Source organism: Cottoperca gobio, chromosome 8 (assembly GCF_900634415.1).
Source record: "Cottoperca gobio chromosome 8, fCotGob3.1, whole genome shotgun sequence".
NCBI classification, from domain to species: domain Eukaryota; kingdom Metazoa; phylum Chordata; class Actinopteri; order Perciformes; family Bovichtidae; genus Cottoperca; species Cottoperca gobio.
In genome coordinates, this window is record NC_041362.1 from 16187299 (window position 1) to 16211169 (window position 23871).

The 23871-nt window shown below is 38.1% G+C and overlaps 2 protein-coding genes across 2 annotated transcripts in view; one reads left to right on the forward strand and one right to left on the reverse strand.

Annotated features, from left to right (window-relative positions):
- Positions 1–2236: 2236 nt before the first annotated feature.
- Positions 2237–11431, reverse strand: pmm1 (phosphomannomutase 1). The gene is made up of 8 exons (XM_029438421.1): positions 11038–11431; positions 10232–10343; positions 8922–8998; positions 8368–8459; positions 7964–8063; positions 7335–7410; positions 4317–4432; positions 2237–3562 (listed from the first exon to the last, which is right to left on the reverse strand). Exons 1-8 carry the CDS (start codon positions 11119–11121, stop codon positions 3440–3442), a joined length of 780 nt encoding a protein of 259 aa, XP_029294281.1. The 5' UTR covers positions 11122–11431; the 3' UTR covers positions 2237–3439.
- A 7144-nt stretch (positions 11432–18575) lies between these two features.
- Positions 18576–23871, forward strand: part of gucy2ca (guanylate cyclase 2Ca) — a 16902-nt gene continuing 11606 nt past the window's right edge. Inside the window, exons 1-8 of the mRNA XM_029438630.1 lie at positions 18576–18786; positions 21170–21282; positions 22051–22118; positions 22214–22432; positions 22536–22654; positions 23192–23291; positions 23413–23524; positions 23616–23757. Of these exons, the coding sequence (XP_029294490.1) occupies positions 18576–18786; positions 21170–21282; positions 22051–22118; positions 22214–22432; positions 22536–22654; positions 23192–23291; positions 23413–23524; positions 23616–23757 (1084 nt within the window). The remainder of the gene's footprint in view (positions 18787–21169; positions 21283–22050; positions 22119–22213; positions 22433–22535; positions 22655–23191; positions 23292–23412; positions 23525–23615; positions 23758–23871) is intronic.

Consider the following 23871-nt stretch of genomic DNA (forward strand, 5'->3'; position numbering starts at 1 on the left):
GGTTTAGTATTGAAATCCAAATGAAATCTATACAACGATCAAAATCCCTAAATATTAATAACTCAAAACCCCTTTTAGGTTTCAGGTCACCAGTTTAGAAAGATGACCTTAGAGGATGAAACAAGGGGACGTTTTATTTTGAAACGGAGAGGGGAATGTGCTGAAGCAAAACTAAGTTCAGAGTTAGGAATTCAGTTTGTCAGATAAAGCATGAAGGCAAATCAGGACTAAAGAAGGCAAATCACATTAAACGAAGCATGGGTATTTAAAACATATGAAAAGGAAATACATATTTTACTGTGAATGGAAAGCGATTGCAAGTATTTTCCTGAAAAATGCATATCCTTGGTTGTATTGTTTTGTTTGTGGTTATTTATTTTATCATTATTTATTCAGATTTGCGTGTGTCCTCAGATTGCGAGCTCTACATTTTAAGTAATACAGTTTAAACTTGCACTTAAGAAATTTGAACTTCCACTATGAAAACTGCCAGAAAAAACTGCTCCAGACACCACTGTCAGGTTTTTCACAATTTGTCATTCTGTTTGAACATTTCTGTTTTGCAAGCGTCTGGAGCTACGAATTGCTGAGAAAAATATTTGTAAATCTCTTTTTCTATTATCAGAAAAAAAACATTTATTAAACGTAGTCAGCGTGATGGTGAACTACATGACTTCATATTTGGTGCCAAACGAGATCATTGTCACATAAACGCTGTTTGTAGTTATTCAGGTTTTGCTCAGTTATGTACTGTATGTCATTTTCTATTATACCTGTTCCATAGAGTGTCTATGCATCGTGTCTATCTGTCAGTGTCACTGCCTGAATTTAACATTACATTTAGTTTATTTCTGTCACATCAAAGGGCACTTTCTTTTGTGGACGAGCCACTGTGGTGGTGATCACCGTGATGACTTCTACTGAGCCTTGAAAGAACATTAAAGCATTTTATGATTCACATGTCTGATGGAAGCTGTGTTTCTTTAGTTGCGTGTGGGACTGAGAGTCCAGCTGAAGGGGGAAGAGGAAGAGTGTGAACTCTGATAAACATGTGGTGAGAGAGACTGTCTGTAATGAAGAGGTGACTCACAGCCAACACGTCAAGTGTCCCCAGCCTGGCGATCACGTTGAATTGCCATTTTGTTTCACATCGTTGGTTAATTACTAATTCAATTACATTACATTGTTTAGCATTTATATTTGGAGAACAGAAAGATGAATTAATTAATTTTGCATTTAAAAAGAATAAAAAACAGAATAAAGTCGAAATGTTGAGAATAAAGTCTTTCAGTAGGCTTATAAACTGAAAATAACGCTAGTAGATTTATTTATTCTCGAAAAATAACCATATGAACCTCAGGGCTGGACTATAAGGGAATCGAGGCAAAAATAATCTATGTAGACAAAAACAAAAATAAAGTAAACATGCCATTCGTTATGACGTATTTATGACGTCACTTCCTGCCTTTTCTCTATTTCTAGAGACACATCAGTATAAACATCTTGATGTGGCCTGAGGAAGCATTTAAGCTTTAAACCAGTGCAATCCTGTGTGACTACTGACTCAAGCCTTTTGTGTTCTTCATGCTATTTGAATGCCTGTATTTATAACATACATTACATTTTCTCCCTTTTCTGCTTTCCTTCTTCTTTTCTGTGTATTGTTACTGAGCCGTTTGAGAAGTCTTTTACTGTGGGGTGAACAAAAGAATACAAAAGAAACCAATGTTATAACATTAGCAATGTTGGCTGACAAAGTTCTGTCTTTGGTGCTGAATATTTGAAATACAAACTTCTGTTATTTATTGTTGACAGGGGAATCTTTCTACTGACAATTAACACTTAGGCTCACTTGTCTGATGGTCAAGTGCCAAAACATACTGCAAAATGAGATTTTTTAAGGAGACATTAAATGATTGCAAAGGGGAATAAATGATCAATTGGTTATAAATTCTTCAAAGGCTAACATGCGGTCTTTAAGCAGCTACAAGTGGAATTGTATTTCATTTTAAAAGCACCTGTGTATGTCAGATTTGAGAGTTTCTGGCGACTCCCAGTGGTAACATTTTAAAAGACACAGAGGCAGAAAAATGAATGCTGGAGAATCTGAAGCCTTTTTGTTGAGGAAGTGCTGAGCTTTGTGATTTCGTGAGTGAGTTATGTGTAAAAAGAGCATTTATGAGATCAAAGCCCAGTTTGGGCCAAAAGGATAAAGCACAACACTGGAGAGCAGAGGTCAGCGACATATTATCAAAAAGGTTTTATTATAATGAATTGACGCAAAATACATTTTTATCCATTCATGACTGGAAAAACAACAAGACCGATCTTTTAATCAGTTAGCATCAGAGACACGTTAAAAGCTAATTTTCTCTTATTATTGTTTTGAGGTTGAAAGAGTGTTAACAGTCCAGCAGCTAATGTATCATAATGTATTTATCAAAAGCCTCATAATTACAATAATGATCAATCGAGGAGGCATTATTATCCTGAACCAAGACAGGACAGAACATTAACCTATCAGTGTTCACATTTTTAAAGTTTTTGAAAAACTCCTTTAAGCAGCTGTTGAAAACAACATGAATCTGAAAAACGTAAGCAACAAGGAACCAAGCAATAAGCATCAATACATACGGCCATTATACAGCTTGTAAAAATATTTTACATAAAAAAGATGTCATCTAAATGACAGAAGTCTTTTAGAGTAACTTGGTAGTAGCTTAATTCACTGGTTAAGATGAATTCATTAAGTCAGTAGTATGTTCAGTTTTAAATAGAAATCGGATTCATTTTAATGCATTTAAAGAACCTACAGATGCAAAACAAGCAAACGTCTTCCATTCCCTGCAGCTTTGTGAGGTTAAAACAGACATTTGATATTTAAATGAACACAGTAAATAAAAAATAAATCCCATTCAGCTCAGATCTCCACAGAGACATTAAAATACCAGGAATGACTCACATATGTTCAACTGTAGAGGATTAAAGACCCACATCTTCTTCAATGCTTCATTCATATCTCAGTTTCAAAATGGACTAAAATTAGTAAAAGTTTCCTCACCGGTTTTAAAATCTCTCTCTCACTCACACAGTGTTCAACAATACCAACGATTGGAATGAAATTATGCCCACATTAGTGCAAAACATCATTCTATGCTCTAATAATCTGGAGTAATAACTTTCAATTTTTTTTTTTAATATCTCTAACCTGCTTAATTTATGCTACATGCTTCAAGCAACTCTTCTGGCACAGTACTTAAAACTTTCACATACATCAACAAGTGACACCTGTCCCTTTATAAAAAGAGTAATCATGATAATAACAAGGAGTGCTACCTTTCAGCAGTTCATAAATATCCTGGGCTGCTTGTTGTCGTACCAGCAGAACCCACAGGGAAGTCAGAGGCGTTGTGGGAACAGGGATCGGGGGAAGGGAACTTCAGGGCTCGTGTGGCGGAGCATTAAAGAAAATCTCCCGACAGAACCTCGCTGTGTCCTCCGGAGAGTAAACCGTGAAACCGATGGTCCGTGGGTCGTTGAAAATTTCATAATCGTTTCCTCCCTAAAAATAGAATCGTCAAACATTATAAACCAACATTATTTCTGGACTAAAAGTCTGTTTTATCTGAACCGAACACTTAAATCATGGATTCTTGAAAGACTATCACTGTTATAATGTGTAGACATCACACCACAAGCTGTTTCTGTGCACATCTGCATCTTCTGTGATGCTTACAGAGCAAACTATGAGCTGAAGAGTTGTTACAGTAACAACAGTATGTCTGACTCTCCTGTGTCATTGCAATGGATGAGAAAATCACTTAAATATGTTTGTGTTCTGCCTGCAACTCTCCTCCCTGTAGCACTGTTTCATGTTTCGGCCATATAGAGAACAGGGCTGCAACTAACGATTCTTTTCTTGATCAATCTATTAGTTGTTTAGTCTATAAAATGTCAGAAAATTATGAAAGATGTCGATCAGTGTTTTCCAAAGCCAAAGGTGACGTCCTCAAATGTCTTGTTTTGTTCACAACTCAAAGATAATCAGTTTACTGTCATAGATTTAGTAAAGAAACCAGAAAATATTCACATTTAAAAAGCTGGAATCAGATAATATTTACTTTTCTTTCTTAAAGAATTACTCAAAACGATTATTAACGTTTGTTATAATGCTGGCCGATGAATTTAAACAGATGACAACTAATCGATTAATCGTTTAATCTTTGCAACTCTAACAAATAGTGCAACTGGTAAACAGTGTCAGCATCTGTGTCCAGTTCACTGCATCCAGCTCTCCTGTAAACTTTACAACTTACATCTGAGGTCTCGTTGCCAAAGAAGTAGATGGCGTCCAGGCCTTCACTCTGCAGCAGCTCTAGACACAGTCTCTTGTCCCAGCCCTCTGGGAAAACATCAAAGCTGATGAGACCCCCTAAAAAGAGATGACGACAAACAGGACATTGTTATAATCATCAGATTAATTCTATACACATCATGTACACTGTGTATTCCTTGAGAGGAAAGGAAAAAGTTAACACTGATATTTTCCAATTCTTTTAGGAAAGAGCAGACAAAGCAGTGTTCATGCCGCATTTAAAACACACTTTTATTTACCAGTACACTCAATATGTTGGTGAATACTTTCACTTTTGCATTCTTCCACTTGTATTTACACTCAACACATTTGGCTCTGCAGAACAAATATTTTCACACAGTCCAGTTCCGGTTCTCATTACAGCTTGTTTGTCATTTAAAAAGGTCACAGAAAAAGCTTTAATGTTGCTTAGCTGTGAGTCGAATGACCGCAGCGACCTTTGAACTGTGAAATGTAGCAGAAAAGTCTCCAACAAAGTTCTCTGCGGCACTTCCCTTCCCCCTCTTTAAATCTTTTCATGGTCTCAGCTGAAACATTTAAAGAGTCAATGAGCTGAGAAGCGTCCAGCCAATCAGAGGGCTGCTTCACTCACACACCCTCCACTCGCCTCCATCACAAACACCTTCAACCCCACACTATAAACACCTCAGGGCTTCAACCACCTCTGTAACAACCCTTCCCCCAGGCCTTCTGTTTTTCACTTCTGAGTTGGGCTGCTAAATTGCTGATGAAGCAAAGAAGTGCATGTAATCTTTTTAAACCCTTCTGCTAAACCCTGTAGGTCGTAAAGAAACCTAAAGGAACTACACAACCAGCGTTAATAAATAAGGGTTACTCGGCATGTCGGTTAATCTTAAGTCAAAAAAGCACAAAAAGTCAAACGTTAGAGAGAATAGTTAAACAGGAATCTAAGAAAGCCTTAAAAAACTATGTGGAAATAAGTAATTGAAGGAAATTAATATTCAACACTCCTGATTTACATACAGGGAAGGACATATTTACACACACGGCAAGTCTCAAAGGGTTTTCTTCTCTTTAACTACATCTACTCCTCTGTGATTGCTAACATTCAAGGACAAATCAATACAGGATAATAGCTTTGACCTGTCATCATCAGTCTCTGTCCTGAAACACTGTCCCTTACATTCTGTACTGTGCAGATTGGATAGAGTGTCAGGTTTATATAACATCTATTGCAGAGATCAGCAGTGTCGACTAACAACAGGCAGCCGTGCAGAAGCAGATAAACAATGAGGAAGGCAAACAAATTCATCTCAAGCTCAGTTTCCTCAGTGTCAAAGTCAGCAGAGTGAACAGTAAAGCATGTGCAAATGGCAGTGATGTCGCAAAAAACACTTTCCACCTAAGCAGCCTGAGTGTGTGTGTGTGGGATATCATCCCTCTGGAAAAAGTCAAACTTACTGTAAGAAAAATGTGCTGTAAACAATATTTGACAACACTGATGGTTAACAGAATAAGAATTAAAAGCCTGGACTTTGACTAGTAATAATGATCAGATAATCAGATCTGATACTGTACATTTAACCCCACCTACGCTGAGCCCTACTGTTAACCTATTGATATTTTTATGATCCATACTGGTAACCTGACTTTGGCATTGTATACATTTTGGATTAGCACCTAATTTTTATCTTAGACTTTTGTATTTGCACTCTTTATATTTGCATTCTTCCCACTTTGTATTGTAACTGCTGCACAGGTGTTATTTGATCTAATACACTTCAGATAATATGATAGATGTATGTAGAACTCTGTGAACTACGACAACAGACATGTAATAACATCACATTTCTCTTGTGTGTTACGTGCCAGCGATCTATATGAGGAAGAGTACTGAGGAGAAACAAGCCTGTCCGTCTCCTTTGTTTGTCTGAACTGTAAACAACCTTCAGGCGTCATCAGCAGAGGCTCACACACCTCGCCGAGCACGTAGGCAAACATCCATTACCTGAGTCACAGTTACTGTGTCGCCACAGAGAGAGAGGGAACAGTGTGTGTAATACTTAACTGATGGCTCCAATGTCCAGCACAACAGCCTCCATATATCATGGGCGTGGGGGTAGAGGGGTCTTTTTTGTCATTAAACTACACTACTGTAATCAGGAACACAGTGTCTCGGTGCACTCACACCTGAACTTTGAGCTGTCCACTTGTGATTGGATCACTCAAGACGCATGTTAATGCCAGGTGTGAACAGGGCCGTTATAGCACGTTCCAATACGTTCTCTTTTTTTAAAATTAAAAATCGGTGTGCCTCACTTCGGGGATCTCCATGGGAGAATTTCACAAGCTGTGTTACAATCGATTCAGCCCTGAACACAGACACAGATTTAACTCTACTGAGAAAATAAAGGTTTCTCCTCTGTTTGGAGGCAGCAGTGATGCTAACTGACAAACACGCTCTGGCCCTGCTGTGTTATGCCTGCTGCAGATTAGGACTCATGTCTCATTTCCCAAATGTAATTTACACAACTACACCAAATAGTATTTCTATTTTGCTATATCAATACAGAACAAACTAGTATCATTACTTCCTCACAGTGCAAATGATTCTGCTGTACATTGTTTACAAATACACGGGACTCGCTGCTGTTATTAATACCGTGCCACTTTAAATAGTCACTACCTCGTAAGTTTGTCTTTAGTTGCTCTTGTAAAATTTATTCTTGTAGAGTTCTAGTATAGTTTGTACTCATATACTAGTTGTATATACCTCTTATTTATTCTTATTTGTATGCTGTTTATGTTTATTTTTACTTAATTCTGCCTTTGTGCGGCTGTAACACTTGATTTTCCCCTCTGGGGATCAATGAAGGGTTATCTTATATTATCAGCTTGAGACCAGCCAGAGTAAGATGTCAAAGGATGCTTTTTTTTTTGTGAGTGCACATGCTTGTAAAGTTTTTCTGTAAGTGGGGTTTTAGCTTTCGACTCTCACCTTTAGTGAACCGTAGTCCCTTTCCAGCAAACTCCTCTTTCAGGGCAGCAACAAATTTCTCCCGGATCTTCTCTCTCTGTGGAGAAAGTGACAAAGCAGTCAGACTTGTTACTGAACACAAGACGTGTGTTTTCATTTAACACTCCTTCTACTCTCAGTCATCATTGTTAGTATCTGCTTTGATTTCAAAGAAGGTAAATGTTTGCAATATACAAATCTAGTTGGTTCACATAATCCGATTATATATTATTTCATGTATGAACGTAGCAGAGGAGCGGGGCGCTGAAGGGTTAAACCTCTCCTCCTCTGCTGCTATCTGCTTCCCTCCATATTGCTCTGTGAACCATCAATGGACAGCCTGTTTAGCTGTCCTGAAAGCTCAACATTGTTTGACCTCTCTCTGCCTAATTGAGCACATTTCATGAAACAGAGAGACAGAGAGGCTCTCTGTGACTCTCATTGCCTGATGTGTAAAAATGTAGTTTGTTTAGCTGAAAGCAGTCAGCAGAAGAATGACACAAACAGTGACCTCCGACGACATCAGAGAGATTGCATCATTCTCCAACAATGTTTGAATACAGGAATGTCACGTTGGTCACTATAATTGTACTAATGACAAAGTATTTTACCTTGTCGATTTCAGAGAATTCGATCCGCTCCTCCAGCGTGCAGCTTCGACCGATGGGGGAAATGTTGAGCATTCCATTCCTGAACTCAATGAACGTCCCTCTGCAGGGAAAAATAAATGATGCTTGGTAAATGGTACTTGTTATAGAAACCTGGATTTGTTTTGACACAGAAGAAAAAGAAGACATGTTCACAATTGGGTGTATTAGCTTTATTCCTACACAGAGATCACAATGAGGCACGGATTTTCCTGCTTCAACCGGCTGTTGATGAATAAAGACATACCAGAAATACTAGGAATACCAGAAATGCAGGTCAGAGGTGTGTTTGTGTATGTGTGTGTGTCCACCTGGGGGTTTAAGTAACTAGAGGCCTGACTGTCTTGTGGGGTTGGTCAAAGTTTCACCTTTTCTTTGGCAGCTTGATGAGCCCCATGTAGCTGAGGCAGAAGTTTATCAGGTCCTGCAGCAGCTCCTCCCCGATCTGGTTCTGAATGGCCTGTGAGGGTGAAAATGCACTTCATTCATAAGCACATGATGGACTGTGCTGTGTCCCATTGTTGTGACAAGAAACTGAAACAGATTCATATAATTAAATAAATGTTTTTTCCCCGCCTATCAGTATGATTTGTCAAGATGCAGGAAAATTCATAGTCGTAAGTAGCCTTTTTTTGTATTTTTTCCTTCCTTTAAAGACGTAATTTAGACCTCATTTGTAGAGAATAATTTCTTTAATGTGGTCTGAAATAAAATTCTTCTTTTCCATTTCTTTTCACTTTGTGTCTAATGAAATATACATATCTATATAATATTCTTTGTTGGTAAACATACTTTTCATCACTTAAAATGTAAACATGTGAAGCATGTATGCAGTCAATTTTTTGTATTTTTCTCAAAACAAATGTGTTGCATACAAGCAGACATTGTGACATGAAAAATGTGACTCTGAATTTTCACTCACGTGCTTTGAGAGGAGTTTTCCATCTTTGTATTGCACCGTCCCGTTCTCAGCAAATACATAGTCGAACTTGTGTATCACTGCAAGAGAAGAGGCCAGTGAAATGTGGCTGTATGTGCTCAGCTGGTTCTTTAAAACCTTTGCACTCAACTAAATTAACAGTGGCTCTTCAGCTAAAGTCTGAATGCGGATGAACAGCCTGCTATATTTACCTGGTAGCAGATTACAGTGTATGTAACACTGCCTGGAAAAATCTAGTTTAATCTGTGTGACCGTACCGCTCACTCGGGCCTGTAAGTGAGCTGCAAACAACTCAGCAGGAAAAGTCTGTAACTTTGCCTAATTTAAAAGCAGCTTGATTAATTTACCTTTAATAACACAGCAGTAATCAGCAAAACAGCATAAACTTGAAGGCATGTAGAAATATATATATGTTATATATAAATAAAAACAATATAATAACGGCTCAATTGTTTGTGACAAGTATCAATAAAATGTTACTCTAACTGGGTTAAAACGGCAATACAAAATCAACACTGTAATAATGTATTGTTAAACAACATAAACATCTTATAATTACATTTTCAACCCATCTGGAGTGTATTTTTTAGCATTCTTCAACATTTTTAGCATTCTTTAACATTTTTAGCATTCTTTAACAGGTCATCACATTATACAGAAACTAAAACATCATCCGCTGCGAATGTGTGCATCATGAAGTATGAAAAGCTTCACCTTTCACACACTTGGCAAGGTTATGAAACCACGTAGCTCTCTCTTGGCACAATACATATGCGTTCCAGTTATGCAATCATTTTTACAGATAGACAAGTTCTCATCCTGTCCGTGTGTTAACTCAGCTGGGAGGATGAGTGAGTGTGTTTTGACATGGTTATTAAAGTAAACTAAACCAAACCACTGGAGTTGCACTTGAGTTCAGATGTCAGAAATGGTGTTTGAACATTCATTTGTTTCCTTTTTTTTTTTTTACTGTGGCTCCCAACTTGCTGTTGCGAAATCATAATAAGACACAATGACACAGATTAAGGCAGAAAAAGATGATCTGACTGAACTAAATACTAGTCTTATTTTTATAGTGGGACTGTTACAAGGATGTTGTGTTACTCTCTAATAGGAAGCAGAATGGACTTAATCCCAAAGTATTCCCAAGGACTATCCTCTCTGCTACTCTCTGTGGACTGGTGTCCAATTAAGCAGAAAGTAGAATAAATCGTGTCAGGCCATGCAGTGTGAATGATACAGCATGCAGTGTATAAACCGCCAGTGGTTAAGACAGAAAGAGGACTGCTCACCATCATCCCCTAGCTGCTCAGCTATTTTGGAGTAGTCCGACCCACCAACGATGCCGATCTTCACTTTCCTCCGCAGAGTCTGGAAAAACTCATCCAACTGAGGGTCGATTTTCTGCAGATTACATGAAAATGCACTTCATGTTATTGCTTTGTGTTCACGGGTGAGAGCTCCCCCTGAAAACATACACATGCTTGAAATAAGGCTTAGCAATATATCGATATTATATCGTTATCGTGATATGAGACTATAAAATCGTCTTAGATTTCGGATATCGTAATATCGCAAAAGTGTTTCCCCCTGGTTTTAAAGGCTGCATTACAGTAAAGTGATGTACTTTTCTGAATTTACCAGACTGTTCTATAATTTGCCTTTTTCACATAGTCATTAAATCCACATTACTAATGATTATTTATCGAAGACCTCATGGTGTAAATATGTTGTGAAAGCAATCATCATCCTACACTATTGTCGCAATATCGATATCAAGGTATTTGTTCAAAAGTATTGTGGTTATTGATTTGCTCCATATTGCCCAGCCCTAGCCTGAACACGCACACATATGCACCAACATTAAAAAGCTAAATATGTGTGTTACACTGTGTTATTGGAGCATAATCACATTATCAGACTACATAACACACAGACCTTTACATTACCAGAACACACAACACACAGCGCCTCCGTGTGTGTTTCAACTATGAAGGCAGAGGAGCGAGAGAAGCAGAGAGCTGTTATGAAAGCTTGTAATAACACCATGGTAGTAACTAATAACCGATATTATCGAGTTGTATGGAAACGAGCTCACCTCTCTAGGTGGTGTCAAAGTACCGTCCACGTCAAACAGGCAGAGGATATTTCGGTCCGACGAGAAGACGTTTGATTTCTCCATTTCTTCTTCTCTTTATTATTATTTTTTTTTACAAATTGCACGTATCAAAGGTCCACGGTCGTGTAAACAAACACGTACTAATACACATTCACGTGACGGAGAATTCAGAGTGTTTAGCAGTCAGTTAAATATCAAAATAAACAAAATAGACGAGGTTTTGAAGGTTAAATTGAATCTTCTCGTGCTTCTCTTTTATCTTATTTTTCTTTGAGTCTACAGTCCTGTGCTCTCGCCTCGGTTCAGCCCAGTTCAGCTCACACCAACAAACAAACACGGCTCGTTAAACGTATCGGCTTTCTTTTGCAACACTGTAACACCGGGCAGCCAATCAGAGCCAGGGTGACGTGACGTCAACACGTGGACGGAGCAGTTCAATTTCCATGCCTGTCCTGACCTTTTACCTACAAGTGAAGTTTGTATGGTTTCCTTTTGAAAGGGTATTTACCAGTTAACAGGCTCACATCACTTAAACCCTCCTCTTGATTTGATTACTGTGAGGGATAACATCATGACCCACAGGAACACAATTAGTTCTCCCATCTCCTTTCCTCCGCTCTGTCTCTGACTGCACAGCGCACACATTTACACGCGCGCGCGCGCGTGTGTGTGTGTGTGTGTGTGTGTAGGGGGCGGAGCCCTGCCCTTCGCGAAACAGCTGAGGAGAAACTGCGCAAAGCAAGCAGTAGACTGGGGTCAAACTCAATCACAGAGAGGGCCAACATTAAAAACAGGGACTACGTCGAGGGCCAAACACGGTCCACATTTATTGAACAGGATACACATCTTGGATAAAGTGCAAAAAGATATGGAACATATTTAAGTCAACTGCAAACGGATTGCTGAGCAGTTCAATTTAAATTTCTGAGCTGCAAAGTCGGCAAATGGTCTCAGTTGATCAGCAGAATGCTGTCGGGAACACAGCGGGGGAGATGTTTGTCAGTGTTTGGAAACACGTAGTGACCAAAGTTTCCTTCTGCATCAGAGTCTCCCACAGGCAGCTTGGCATCACACATGTCCGTGATCACACGGCCCTGAAGCTGCAGGTTTAACAGTGAGATGCTTCGTTATGTCGCACAAACAGTCCAGCTCTCATCGTCCCAGAGATCTGTGGTGTGTTTCCCTTTGCTTTCCAAAAACTTTCATTCCATTCACATATTTAGATTCTTCCTCAAATGTATTTTCCCGTAGTTGTGCTGTGCATTGATGCCAGTTATGACAGACATATGATATTTTCTCGCGGGCCGGATATAATAATAATAATAATAATAATAATAAAAATAATAAATTGTTTTTGTAAAGCGCCTTTCAAAACTAAAAGCAATCTCAAGGCGCTAAAAACAAACAAAAACAACACCAACAGACATAAGAGGTTAAATAGGTCATAATTGCCTTGAGTTTGACACCCGTGCAGTAAACACTGAAAGATGAGATAAATAACTTAAGCGTTTAGTTTATTTAATAAAAGAGCACCTGTTCAATGCAACACTGATACCGCTATTAGTACACGGAGACGTGTTATTCTTAAAAAATGCACGCATAAAGTTGCGTTCAAATTGATAAAATATATGGCTCTCAAGGAAATACATAAACAAATATTTGGCTTTTATGGCTCTCCCAGCCAAAAAAGGTTCCCGACCCCTGGGCTACACCAACCAGCCCAACAACATATTGCTGCATTCTGCAGTAAACAGTAGCATCTGGCATGAATGAGGTTTATACCCGAAGGACAAATTGATGGCACTAAAGTACAGAAGGTGAACTTTAAATCATGAGGTCATAGCCTAAAATAATGTTTAGCAATTTCTAACATCTTATCTTCTGTTGAGGACTACATCAGGAGGACATTTGATCTTTGTTTTGATTGAATAACTCCATTATACTTAATACAAAATATACTTATGGGTAGGGCTTTCCCAAATATCTTTTTTTTGGGTTTTCGAAGCTTCGGTAGTAATCAGCAGCAAATATTTGAAGCTTGGGTTCGGGAAGGACTCAGCCAAACATTGTCAGCTGCCCGCCTGTTTAATGAAAGGCGTTCATTTTGAATGATTCCGTTATTTTACCATATTGTTGTTTGTATTATTATTGAATAAAAACATTTTCTAAAAAGGCATGTTTTATGTATGTTTGTCATCCCAATTGGTTAAAAACCAAAACAGTGCAGAGCTGTCTGTCTGGAGGTGTGGGCTGAGGTGAGGCACAGTCACACTTTGAAGCACATCAGAACAACAGACTCACTCAACAAAATGTTGTCTGGAATTTAATATTTAATGAATCTGTGATAGAAACAATTCTCTCAAATCCATCAATCAAGTCAACACCATGTTCAGCAAGCAAATAAACGCAATAGTGTTGGATTTATCTTTTGCACCTATAGAGGCATACAGCTAGTGTCTTATGAATCCATGTGACATTGACACCTTTTTGGTGTATGGCACTTAATTAACTGACTAATTCCTTCACAATGCAGGAACATGAAAATCATGTTTTGACTTAAAACCAAAATCAACCGTGTGCTCTCAATTCCTTCAATAACAGTCAAAGTTTCCGTGTTAAGTATTGGGAACATCTTTCTCAGCAGCATCTCAACTCCATTGAGCCAAAACATCCACAAGAGGGCAGAAGGGCCGAGAGAGAGAGATGGTTCCACTCAGGGGTGAGACTGTGTTCGCAGAAAGACGCATTGAATTACTGTCTATTGGGTAATTAACTGAAATCCAGAACTCCCAGTTAAATACTGACTTTTCTCACCATCTGTATACAAATGTACATGAAGTGATGAACTGGTCTTGTTTGCCAGAGGAGAGCAGGGCACTCATACAACGATGTGAATGAGAAATATATTAGCTTTCCAAGATTGTGAGAATGTTGAAGCAAAGCTTTGTTTTCCATTTAGTTTCCCAAATAAAACCAAAACTGCAAAACGCTTCAGTATTTGTCAGCAAGTATTTTTGTAATTTGTAAACATTCATATGAAAACTGTAAAACATTTGAAATAATCCCAATTTCAAAAAGAAGTTTGATAGGAAATGTGGAACTGTTAAAATAGTAAAACTTGTACGTAATATTCATATAATTTATATTTCAATGTTTTACTTGGATTGATTTTGTGTGAGTTTGTTTGTCCTTTAGTGACCTGGACTAAAGTAAAAAACATAAGATTGAATTCTTCAATAACATGTGATGAAACAGTTTTCAGGACTTCTTGACGAGGGCAGTTTTGCAATAGGTGATAGATTTAATACCCGCATCATAAATCACTTGCATGTTTTATCTTTTCCACATTTCACAGCAATCATAAATCAACACAGCATGGACCTGAGGTTCAAAATAAGTGATAGTGTCAGACCACAAACCAATTTGACCCCATTAGGTTTCGTTCATACATATATATTATGTATCGTGGGTACCTAGGGTACCATGTTTGTGTGTGTTTTGACCATGCTGACAGAGCTTTTGGTATTTATTTCTGAGTTTCAACGTTTCCTTCAGTGTAGCAAAAGCCAAAGAATTTGGTCTCATCAAGGTAAGTCAGTTATTTATGTGCCTGATTTATTAGTAAGATGCCAATTGATGTGGTCAAATTGTATGAGGAAGGCGACAGCAGAGGGCATTTATTGACTTATCGTAAACATACTAATCATTAGCTTCTGAAGTAATGAACATGCTTCTTTATCTGACCTTAATACCCATGTTTTTTCCAATCGTAGCAGACCGGGTGTTATATCTTTAACCTCTACTCAAGGGATCAGGCTGGTGTTTAAAAAAAAGGGTTAACAATGTCAACAAATCCCATGAATATATGACTCCATTTCTCAATTCTTAAGTTCTTTGAATTGTCACTTCGCCCCAGAATCAATTGTTCCGACTAAAGATGTAAATCTTTAAAAAACAGGTTCAAATGAAAATAAAAAGACTTAGTAATTTTCCGAAACAGCTGGGCACTGTAGTTTCTGGCAAAACTTAGTCAAATAAGAATAAACTGTGGGCTTTGTGAGGACTATTTTTGCCATTTTTCGCATCAGTGCCCGTGTTCATGGGTTTGCGTCTTTCTGTGAGATTTTAAATTAAACTCCAGACAGTGGGAAAATGTTTCCACTTGGAAAGGTCCAACAGTCCAGATACCACAAACAACAAACCTGTTTTTTCTTCCTAGTTTCACTGACTGAATGTAAACATCAACATACTGAAAGCCCCGACTTGAAGTCATTTTAAATGACTGATATTGTCAGAACAGACACTCAAAAAAAGGTTGTTAAGCATCACGTATATTCTGGATGTACATTGAGTGATACATTCAAATTACAAATTACATTGTTTTATGGCAACAATAATTACTGAATTCCACATTAAATCAAATCAAATTAATTTATATAAAATTTAAAAAATCTATATAATTTATATAAAATAAAAATAGTTTGTTTTGGGGTCGAGCAGGTGAGACACTCAGTAAGATTAAGATGTTCTCTAAAGGATAACTTGCTTCTAACTCCGTCTCTTCTTTCATATATGTATAAGTGTGTGTGTGTGTGTGTGTGTGTGTATGTGTGTGTGTGTGTGTGTGTGTGTGTGTGGCCTACATGCTCAGCCCCCTGTTTGGCTGCCCTGTTACTTGAGTTGAAGGCCTCCATTAAAACAGCTCTCTTATCTATCTTCATGCAGAGGGGAAAGTGCTCATTTAGACCCATTTTCTCAGACTAACAATAACATCCACTGTTAAAAGCGTTCAGTTGCTATTAAACAGCCGTGATGAGACAATAAAACTAAGGGTCTTGTTCCTCTTAACACATTACTGTTTCCTCTGCCTGATAAAATGCCAGGGTGTGTTGTGACGGAAAGCCTCTTCACATGAAACCGTAATGGGACTAAATGTCTGTGTGCGCCAAGCCAACCGTGCTATTACGATGTCATACTTGTGTGTTTGTTTAAGACGTTTACGACCCTGTGAGGAAGCTGATTGATGATTCACTGTACTAGAAAGATATAAGTTTTGTTTGGAAATGTTGAGCATTAGTCCAAATGTGTATAATTGTAGTATGTGTTGTGTGGTAGAATCACATATCACACTAAGCACACTAAGATTTTCCATGTGTTGTTCTCCATGTAGAAGCAGAGGGGTTTGGAGAGATGATCAGGGATTTCAGGGAAATTCACAAATTCACAAATTCACAAATGTCATGTAGATATGGCTTTTATCTGAGTGATAATTCTTTAAACTCCTCTTATCACCAGAGAAGCAAAGAGCATAAAACAGTGTGAGAAAGACAATTCGACAATGGAGTGATAAAAGAGTCTGACACCGGCAAGATTTAGGACTGGCAATACTGTGCGTTTGTATAAAATGTGTGACCAGCGGACACAACGGAACAACGGAAACTGTAAATACTGCAAGAGATACAGCAAACACATTTAACAAGGTATTATATATACAAGTTAAGGAAATAGATTGAGTAAAGTATTTACATTGTGTGTAGTAACAAATGATTTCACCTAAAATCTTATACATATCTAATACATGATCTGCTTTAAGGCTTAGATGGATGTGTAATAGTGAGCAGGTAACATCAAGTTAGTGTCACAAAATAGGATGCCATGCTAGCAGCATGCTAACATGTTTTTGTCAAGTATCATCATTTTAGTTTAGCCTGTTAGCATGTTGACATGTTCTAAATAGCACGAAACACCTCGTACAGCTGAGGCTGATGGGATGTCATCCAGATATTTAGTCGTAAACCAAAGCACTGGACACATTGAACATTTTGACCGGATGATAGCGATTAATATAAAGTTTGGGCTAACAGTGTGATTATCACTCATCCAGTGTAATGTCTGAACCAAAATTCATGACAATCCATCCAATAGCTGCTGAGACATGTCCCTCACAACCATAAATGTGAACCTCTTGGTGTTTCTAGAGGAAAGTCAGGGGATGGCAAAGATCAGTAGGCTCCATACTCTAGGAACCATGAGATTTGTGCCAATCCATTAAGTAGATAAGTGAAGACTTTGACCTACAGGTGGTGCTAGATGTTAAGGCTCTGAATCATTAAAGACATAAGGTTTCATCCTCTGGGTACCATGAATGTCTGTACCAAGTTTCATTGCAATATATTGAGTAGTTGTTGAGATATTTCAGACCCAAAGTGGTGGACCGACTATAAAGACTGCTATCATGGCAAAATACAGCCAACGAGTGTATAATTAAAAAGGCTTCAAAGGCTAAGTTGAATTCCTAAAGCAGCTGTGCAATGTGGTTTCTGGCAAACACTTCTCAAGCAGAAGTAAATAGTGCATTTGTTGTGGATTATTTTCAGACTGTGATTTGGTGAGTTAGTGAGTATTTATGGCAGCAGGACGATGTGTGTGGGATTGACTCAAAATAAGTTACAGTAGCCACGTTTGTCGCTTTGTCAGGAACACATTACACAGTGCAAAGGTGTGACTCACTTATTATTTTTTAACAGGGTTTAAATAAAGAAGTATAACTGTTGTGGGCTATGTGTATTTGGTTTAATGTTGTATTGAATGCTGATTCTCTCAAAATAAGGTGACACTGGTTTATGAGCAGTTTGGCCAAGACTTTTACAGGCTTAATCCACCCTGCGTTTATAGCAGACAATATTTATCAGTTCCAAACAAGCCTTCACTTTTATGGCCTCCTGTGACCTTTGCCCCTCTCACTATGCAAGCTTTCCCCCGCCTCTGCTTCGAACAAACAGTCTTCCAAACTCACCAGATTGTGTAAAAAGGCTAATTGTAAGTTGAGCTGATTCCACTGTCTACCTGGATGTTTTCTTTTGTTGCCAGTCATGAGTAGAATTAATCTGCGTTTGCCGAATAAACAGTCGGCAAAGATATTGATGTTTTATTCTTAAACTTACTTCAGGCTTTTACGGAAAAAACGTCCACTTCAGAAGTGGAGATTTTTGGAATCATCTTTGATGTTATAGACAGAAGATGTAATGTAACAGGATGAATTACGGTTTAATTACATTTCTAAGTGAGTAAGTCCAGATGGAGTGTGAGAGTCTTTCCTGCCCTACCCTCCCTTTGACTGGTGCAGCGACTGTCACTTGACTGTTGTTCATTAACGTATGGACAGGTAGACCAGCCCGTAGCAAGGTGGAGGTTTATTGATCTCAGGCTTTCACTAGACGAACAACTGGTGTGAAGACTGGGAGTTTCTTTAGCTTTTACTAAAACTGTTTAGGTGTTAGCTCTCAGGCAAAAGTTTTCTTCTGTTATCTGGACGCTGGACAATCAAGAGACTTCTGCTTCGTCACTGAAGAGTCCTGTTCACTTTTGTTTTTGGACTTATGTCGTCAATGGAGAGGATCTGTTCAGGCGGACGAATGTAAAACCCTGCCTTCAGCCTTCTGGTTATCTGAACAGGGTTATATATTTCTTTTGATATGTAGAAACAGAAAAGACACAGGAAAATCTCATAGAACAAGATGTTCAGCTCACATAGTTTACCTTATCTGGGAGTGTTAATAATGGCGGTGGTCGCCAACAATATGCTGGACGAGTGTTTATCATCGAACCGTCGATACACCATGAATGTTGTGCTGCTGGAGGACGACACTTATGGGTGGAGTCGACCATTTGTGCAGAAGGCCGTGGAAGAGGCCATTGAAGAGGACAGGCTGGAGAACATTAAACATGGTATGGACTGATAGTTCCTAAATGAGGCTGAATGGACCTCACAGACTATAATAATTTCATACAATCTGCAAACTAATTGCTTAACAGCAGCCAAGATGGTTAAATTTAAGAACTTAAGAATCAATCCTGGCTGTCAGAAGGAGCCAATGTACATTTTACGAGGCAAGTGATATGGCTGGACATCAGGTTTAAATACCTGGATCTGATGTAATAGCAGTTCCTGGAAAACCGTTGAAACAGAGAACTACAGAGTCAAGATGGCTGCTTATGAATTTATGAAGTAGTTCCTCTGCGACCTGTTGAGTAAGAAGAGGTTTTTACCTCACCACTGTTGTGCAAATGATAAAAGAATGCTGAGGATAAAATGAAATTTTAAATCAAAATCAGCCCAAGACTTTTAAACTTTTGAATTCTTTTGTATTTAGGGGTTATTTCAGACCTTTATTTTTCTTCTCCTCCTTAGGTGGATGAAACTTTTTACAGATAAATAACCCTTTTTAATGGATTCACAAAATTATTATGATTTCAAATTCAATTTCACAATTAATTTATCTACATTTTATCAACACTTAAAGACATGCAGCCAGTGTACCGGGGTGTTTTGAGAATATATTAAATATGGGGGCTAGGCAGGGACATTGTGGTTGGGTATCCTTTGACATATTTCAGTATTAGTGCAGAGAACATACCTGATTTTGGTACCAATACCAAACAATACCTTTCTCCATACAGAATATTGAGAAATATAAACTTTAATTGTTGTCTATATATTGTGCATATCAACTTTAAGGCTCAAATAAATAAAAATAGTCTAAAACTGGAAACATTTTGATTAAAATAAGGAAGTTTTTGATCAAAGAAGTAATAAAGACCCGACATTCAAGGCTAGTATGCACATGACAGTTTTTGATCCTCAGTGCTATGGACACATTGTGTTTGATCCCAACAATTATCGAGGTTTAGTTTGATACCCAACCCTACATAAAGTAAATCTCTGGTGTACTGTATATGTGGCAGATGCAAACAGCAAAAAAGCTAGTTTGATACACTTAAGGAGCGATATTTTCATGCCCTCATCAATTTTGAGAGTTCCAAGATCCAAAAAACACATTTAAATGTATATTTGACTAACGTTGTCTATTTGTGTCTGTAGATTTCTACTAAATTCATCAAAGTTAGCATTAGATAATGCCTCATTTACATATTCAAACATAACATTTCAGATAACTTCCATCAATAAAAGTAACTGTCTTACTTTAACTGTAACTTAAAGGAACGTTTTCTCAAAATGAATTTCTTCTCATATTCTGAGCCAGAAACTTCCACTTCAGTAGCACATACACCAAACCTTCCAGTTTCATTCTTATCTATATTCTGAAGGTTTGTACAGAGAGGTTTGTTCATATATCATTCATAGCCTGATTTATGTAACATTCTATTCCTAAAAACATGACGAAAATGTATTTGTTTATGGCTGTTGACAGTTTCTATACGAGATATCCAACATTCCCTCTGTGTAAACCTTTCTCTCTAATATGTCAACAAATGAAACAAGAATTTTGAACCTGGCTTTATCCAATGTTCAGATTTCTGTTAAAAAATGTATGCATATTAGCACATATAAAACAATATATAATGGCTCATTTGCATATTTAAACATGACATTTCAGAAATGTCATAGAAAAGATAATTGTCTTAATGTTAGTAATCAACGGGGAAATCTCTTAGTTATTCTTTTTTCTTATCCTGTTCACCTGTAGTGTCTCCCCTTAAAAGAATCACACGCATTCTCCTTGTTACATTTGGTCTCAAACCATAAGAGATTCTTGTATATATTGGCAGCTGGCTTTCTTGCTGAAAAGTTAAATGTAAACATGTAAATACATCAGTTTTGAAGTTTGTGACATATTTTCCTCTTTTGGAAGAGGCTAGCTGTTTGTGCTAAGCTAGGCTAAGAATAATTTCAGACAAATCTCTCCTTTATAGCCTACTTAGTACTTTAATAGAAATCCTTTAAAAGGTTAGGTTTGTTATAAGCAGTATCTACGTTGCTGAAATAAGACCAAGGTTCAATGACAAAAAAGCTAAATACAGCATAAACCAGAGGTACCACCTTTGTATCAGCTCTATTAAAGGGGTTGGGGGTCATGACCTTGAGTTGGTAACAACTATCATAAACTTTTTTAAATCTATGGGACTGAAAGTGTTCCTTGTTCCTTGTCACCCAAATATACATGTACATGTACAATATACGTTTCAAAAATTCTGTGGGGGAGAAATCAAAGGCCAAATGTGACTAAACTAATCTAATCTTAACAGCCCAAAGAGATTAATGACTTCAATTTTTATATTAATAACTCTTATCTTCTTTCCATGACTCAAGATTTAAACTTCACGTTGACGGCTAACTACAACGGGTTCAACACCAACGTGTACAACCGGCAGGGCTGTGGGAGCAGCACCTGTGAGGGAGTAGCAATACTCAAGATACTGCATGTGAGTGTGGTCAAAAGATGTCAAACAATGAGACTCCTTAAGAGTGTTCAAAGGTTTTCTTTAAGTGCATACATTAAGGTCAAATTAATCAGAGGTGTGGTTGTAAAAATGCCTTAGGTGAAGAGGCACTGAGAGGCTTAGAGATGCCTGTAAGACAGCTTCTGTACCTGAGAGCGAGAAACCAGAACCTGAACCTCCTGTTCTCTGTTTCCCTTTTATCTTTCTCCTCTTTCTAATTTCTAAAAGCTCAGTGTAAAAAGGTGATAAGATCAAGTGATTAAACGTTTTTGTGTTCGTACTGGATGCTGTGGCTTAGTGCGCAGTCAAAACAAGTTCTCCTTTTTGTGGTTTGATAGTTTATTAACCTAGATTAGTCTTTTGCTGGCACAGTTACATGTCTATTGCTACATAAGAGGATGGTCAAAACTATAAATGAGTCATTTAGTCAAACTATTTCCAGGACAGTTATAAAGACTGATAGGAAAGAAAATGTCAATTATCGAAAACTTCAACAGTAAAAGTCATAGTAGTAGAGGGCCGAGACGGTAATATCTCCACCAATAGTAGCCTAAATAGATCACAATGCAATATACAGGATGCTGTATGTTGAGCTTCTGATAGGTGCAACTCTAGACAGTTTTTTATTCCGGTTCCTCTTCAAATATAATCTGACCCTGGCAGTGGTAGTGCTGTGGTTTCACACAGTAAGTGACACTTACAAGGCCTCTGTGATGACAGAATAACTACATGTACTGTATCTTTCTGCAGAATAACGGTAATGTTGGATGTGTGATGCTGGGGCCTTCCTGCACTTATGCCACCTTCCAGTTAGTGGAGTGAGTATGACTCTGTTACTCTTTAATTACCACCGAACAACTGTTTGTTTTCTGACTTTTTAACCCCCCCCCCCCCCCCCCGTTGTCTACCTCAGTGATGAAATTGGCCTGAGCCTGAGTATTCCCGTCATCTCAGCTGGGAGCTTCGGCCTCTCGTGTGACTATAAGCCTAAACTGACCCGAATTCTGCCTCCGGCACGCAAGATCTCAGACTTACTTGTCAACTTCATGAAGGAACAATTGACATTTAAGGATTCTTGGGCGCAAGTCTATGTCTACAAGAAGTCCAGCAACACAACTGAAGACTGCTTCTGGTGAGACAACACAGGCTTCAATTCACCTGATTGACTGATTTAGCTTCATTCAGGGCTACAGCATTTGTCACTTCTTTGTTTTATCTGCTTGTGTTTGCCACAGGTACATCAATGCATTGGAAGCAGCCTCTTCCAACTTTGCCTCTAAGACAAGCAGAGAGATGTTGCGAGGGGAATTGGATCTGAAGAATGCACTCACCGCTAAGAAGAGACACAGCAACAGTGAGTATTTGTTTAAGAATTTACATCTTAATACATTAAATATTTCTTCCTGAGCTGTTTCATTCCTCCAACAAAGCTTGAAAACCAAATGACAATGTTGACCTGAAACACTTATATTAAAGATCCCCCCCCTCCAGACACAGAATGTAAAAATACTCTGATGTGATTAATATTAAGTTTAACATGGTTTTCCAACATTAAACATAAAGAACTCTGTAGCTGTGTAAAGGGGCTTGAAAGCACATGTACTCTTTCTCCCTCTTCTGGCTCTGGCCTCGCCCCGCCAACCCCACTGCTTGCTCCAGGTTGACCAGTGAAAGAGCGGTGCTCCCAATCATGTCTGAGCTTGTAGTTATTGATTAATACTATAAATATAAATATATAAATATAAATATTCTTGTGTTTATTGTTATTTGTGTAATGTTAGTCTTTTGGAGAACAAACCTTATGGAGGTGGTTGTGCTACGGAAGAGTTCTCATGTGTAAAGCTCAAACATTTCCCTTCCTGTCATAGTGAAACTGGTTTATCTGTTTCAGTTTTCATCTTATGTGGGAGCCCTGACGATGTTGTTTCAATAAAGGGTAAGGTGGGCCAGATTGATGAGGACATCATGTTCATTCTCCTCGATATTTACAAGTAAGCCTGCCTATGTTTTTGCTCACGAAGCTTAATGAGTCAGAAATCAGAATATACACTAAAACATCTGGAGATGTGGCAATTTGAATGTATAGAAGTAACACTATTAACCTTCCTCCAGCCCTGAGTATTATGTCAACACTACATCCAGTGAGGCTATGCAGGATGTACTGGTGATCACTCTGCCACAGAGGAACTACACCTATGGATCAAACTCAGCATATAACGACACGGTGAGCAGCATCTCAAACAAGATTGTGTATGGAAAAAGCTCTTGCATAACTCATAACTCTTTTTTAATTTATCTTTCTATTTGATGGGTAGATAAATGACTATGTGGCTGGGTATCATGATGGGGCTCTGCTGTTTGGCAAAGTGCTCCGAGAAAAGATGCTCAGCCAGCGCTATAACAGAGCCTATGATGTGCCTCTGAGTGACAACCCTTTTGGAAACATCTCCTTTGACGGTACGTATCAGTGACAACTTAAGGTTAGAAACACAATGAGGGGTCAGAATTGCAATGCAAAAGATGTTTACTAAATACTTGCTTTTGTTTTATGCTTAGTATTATTGTTGCCTG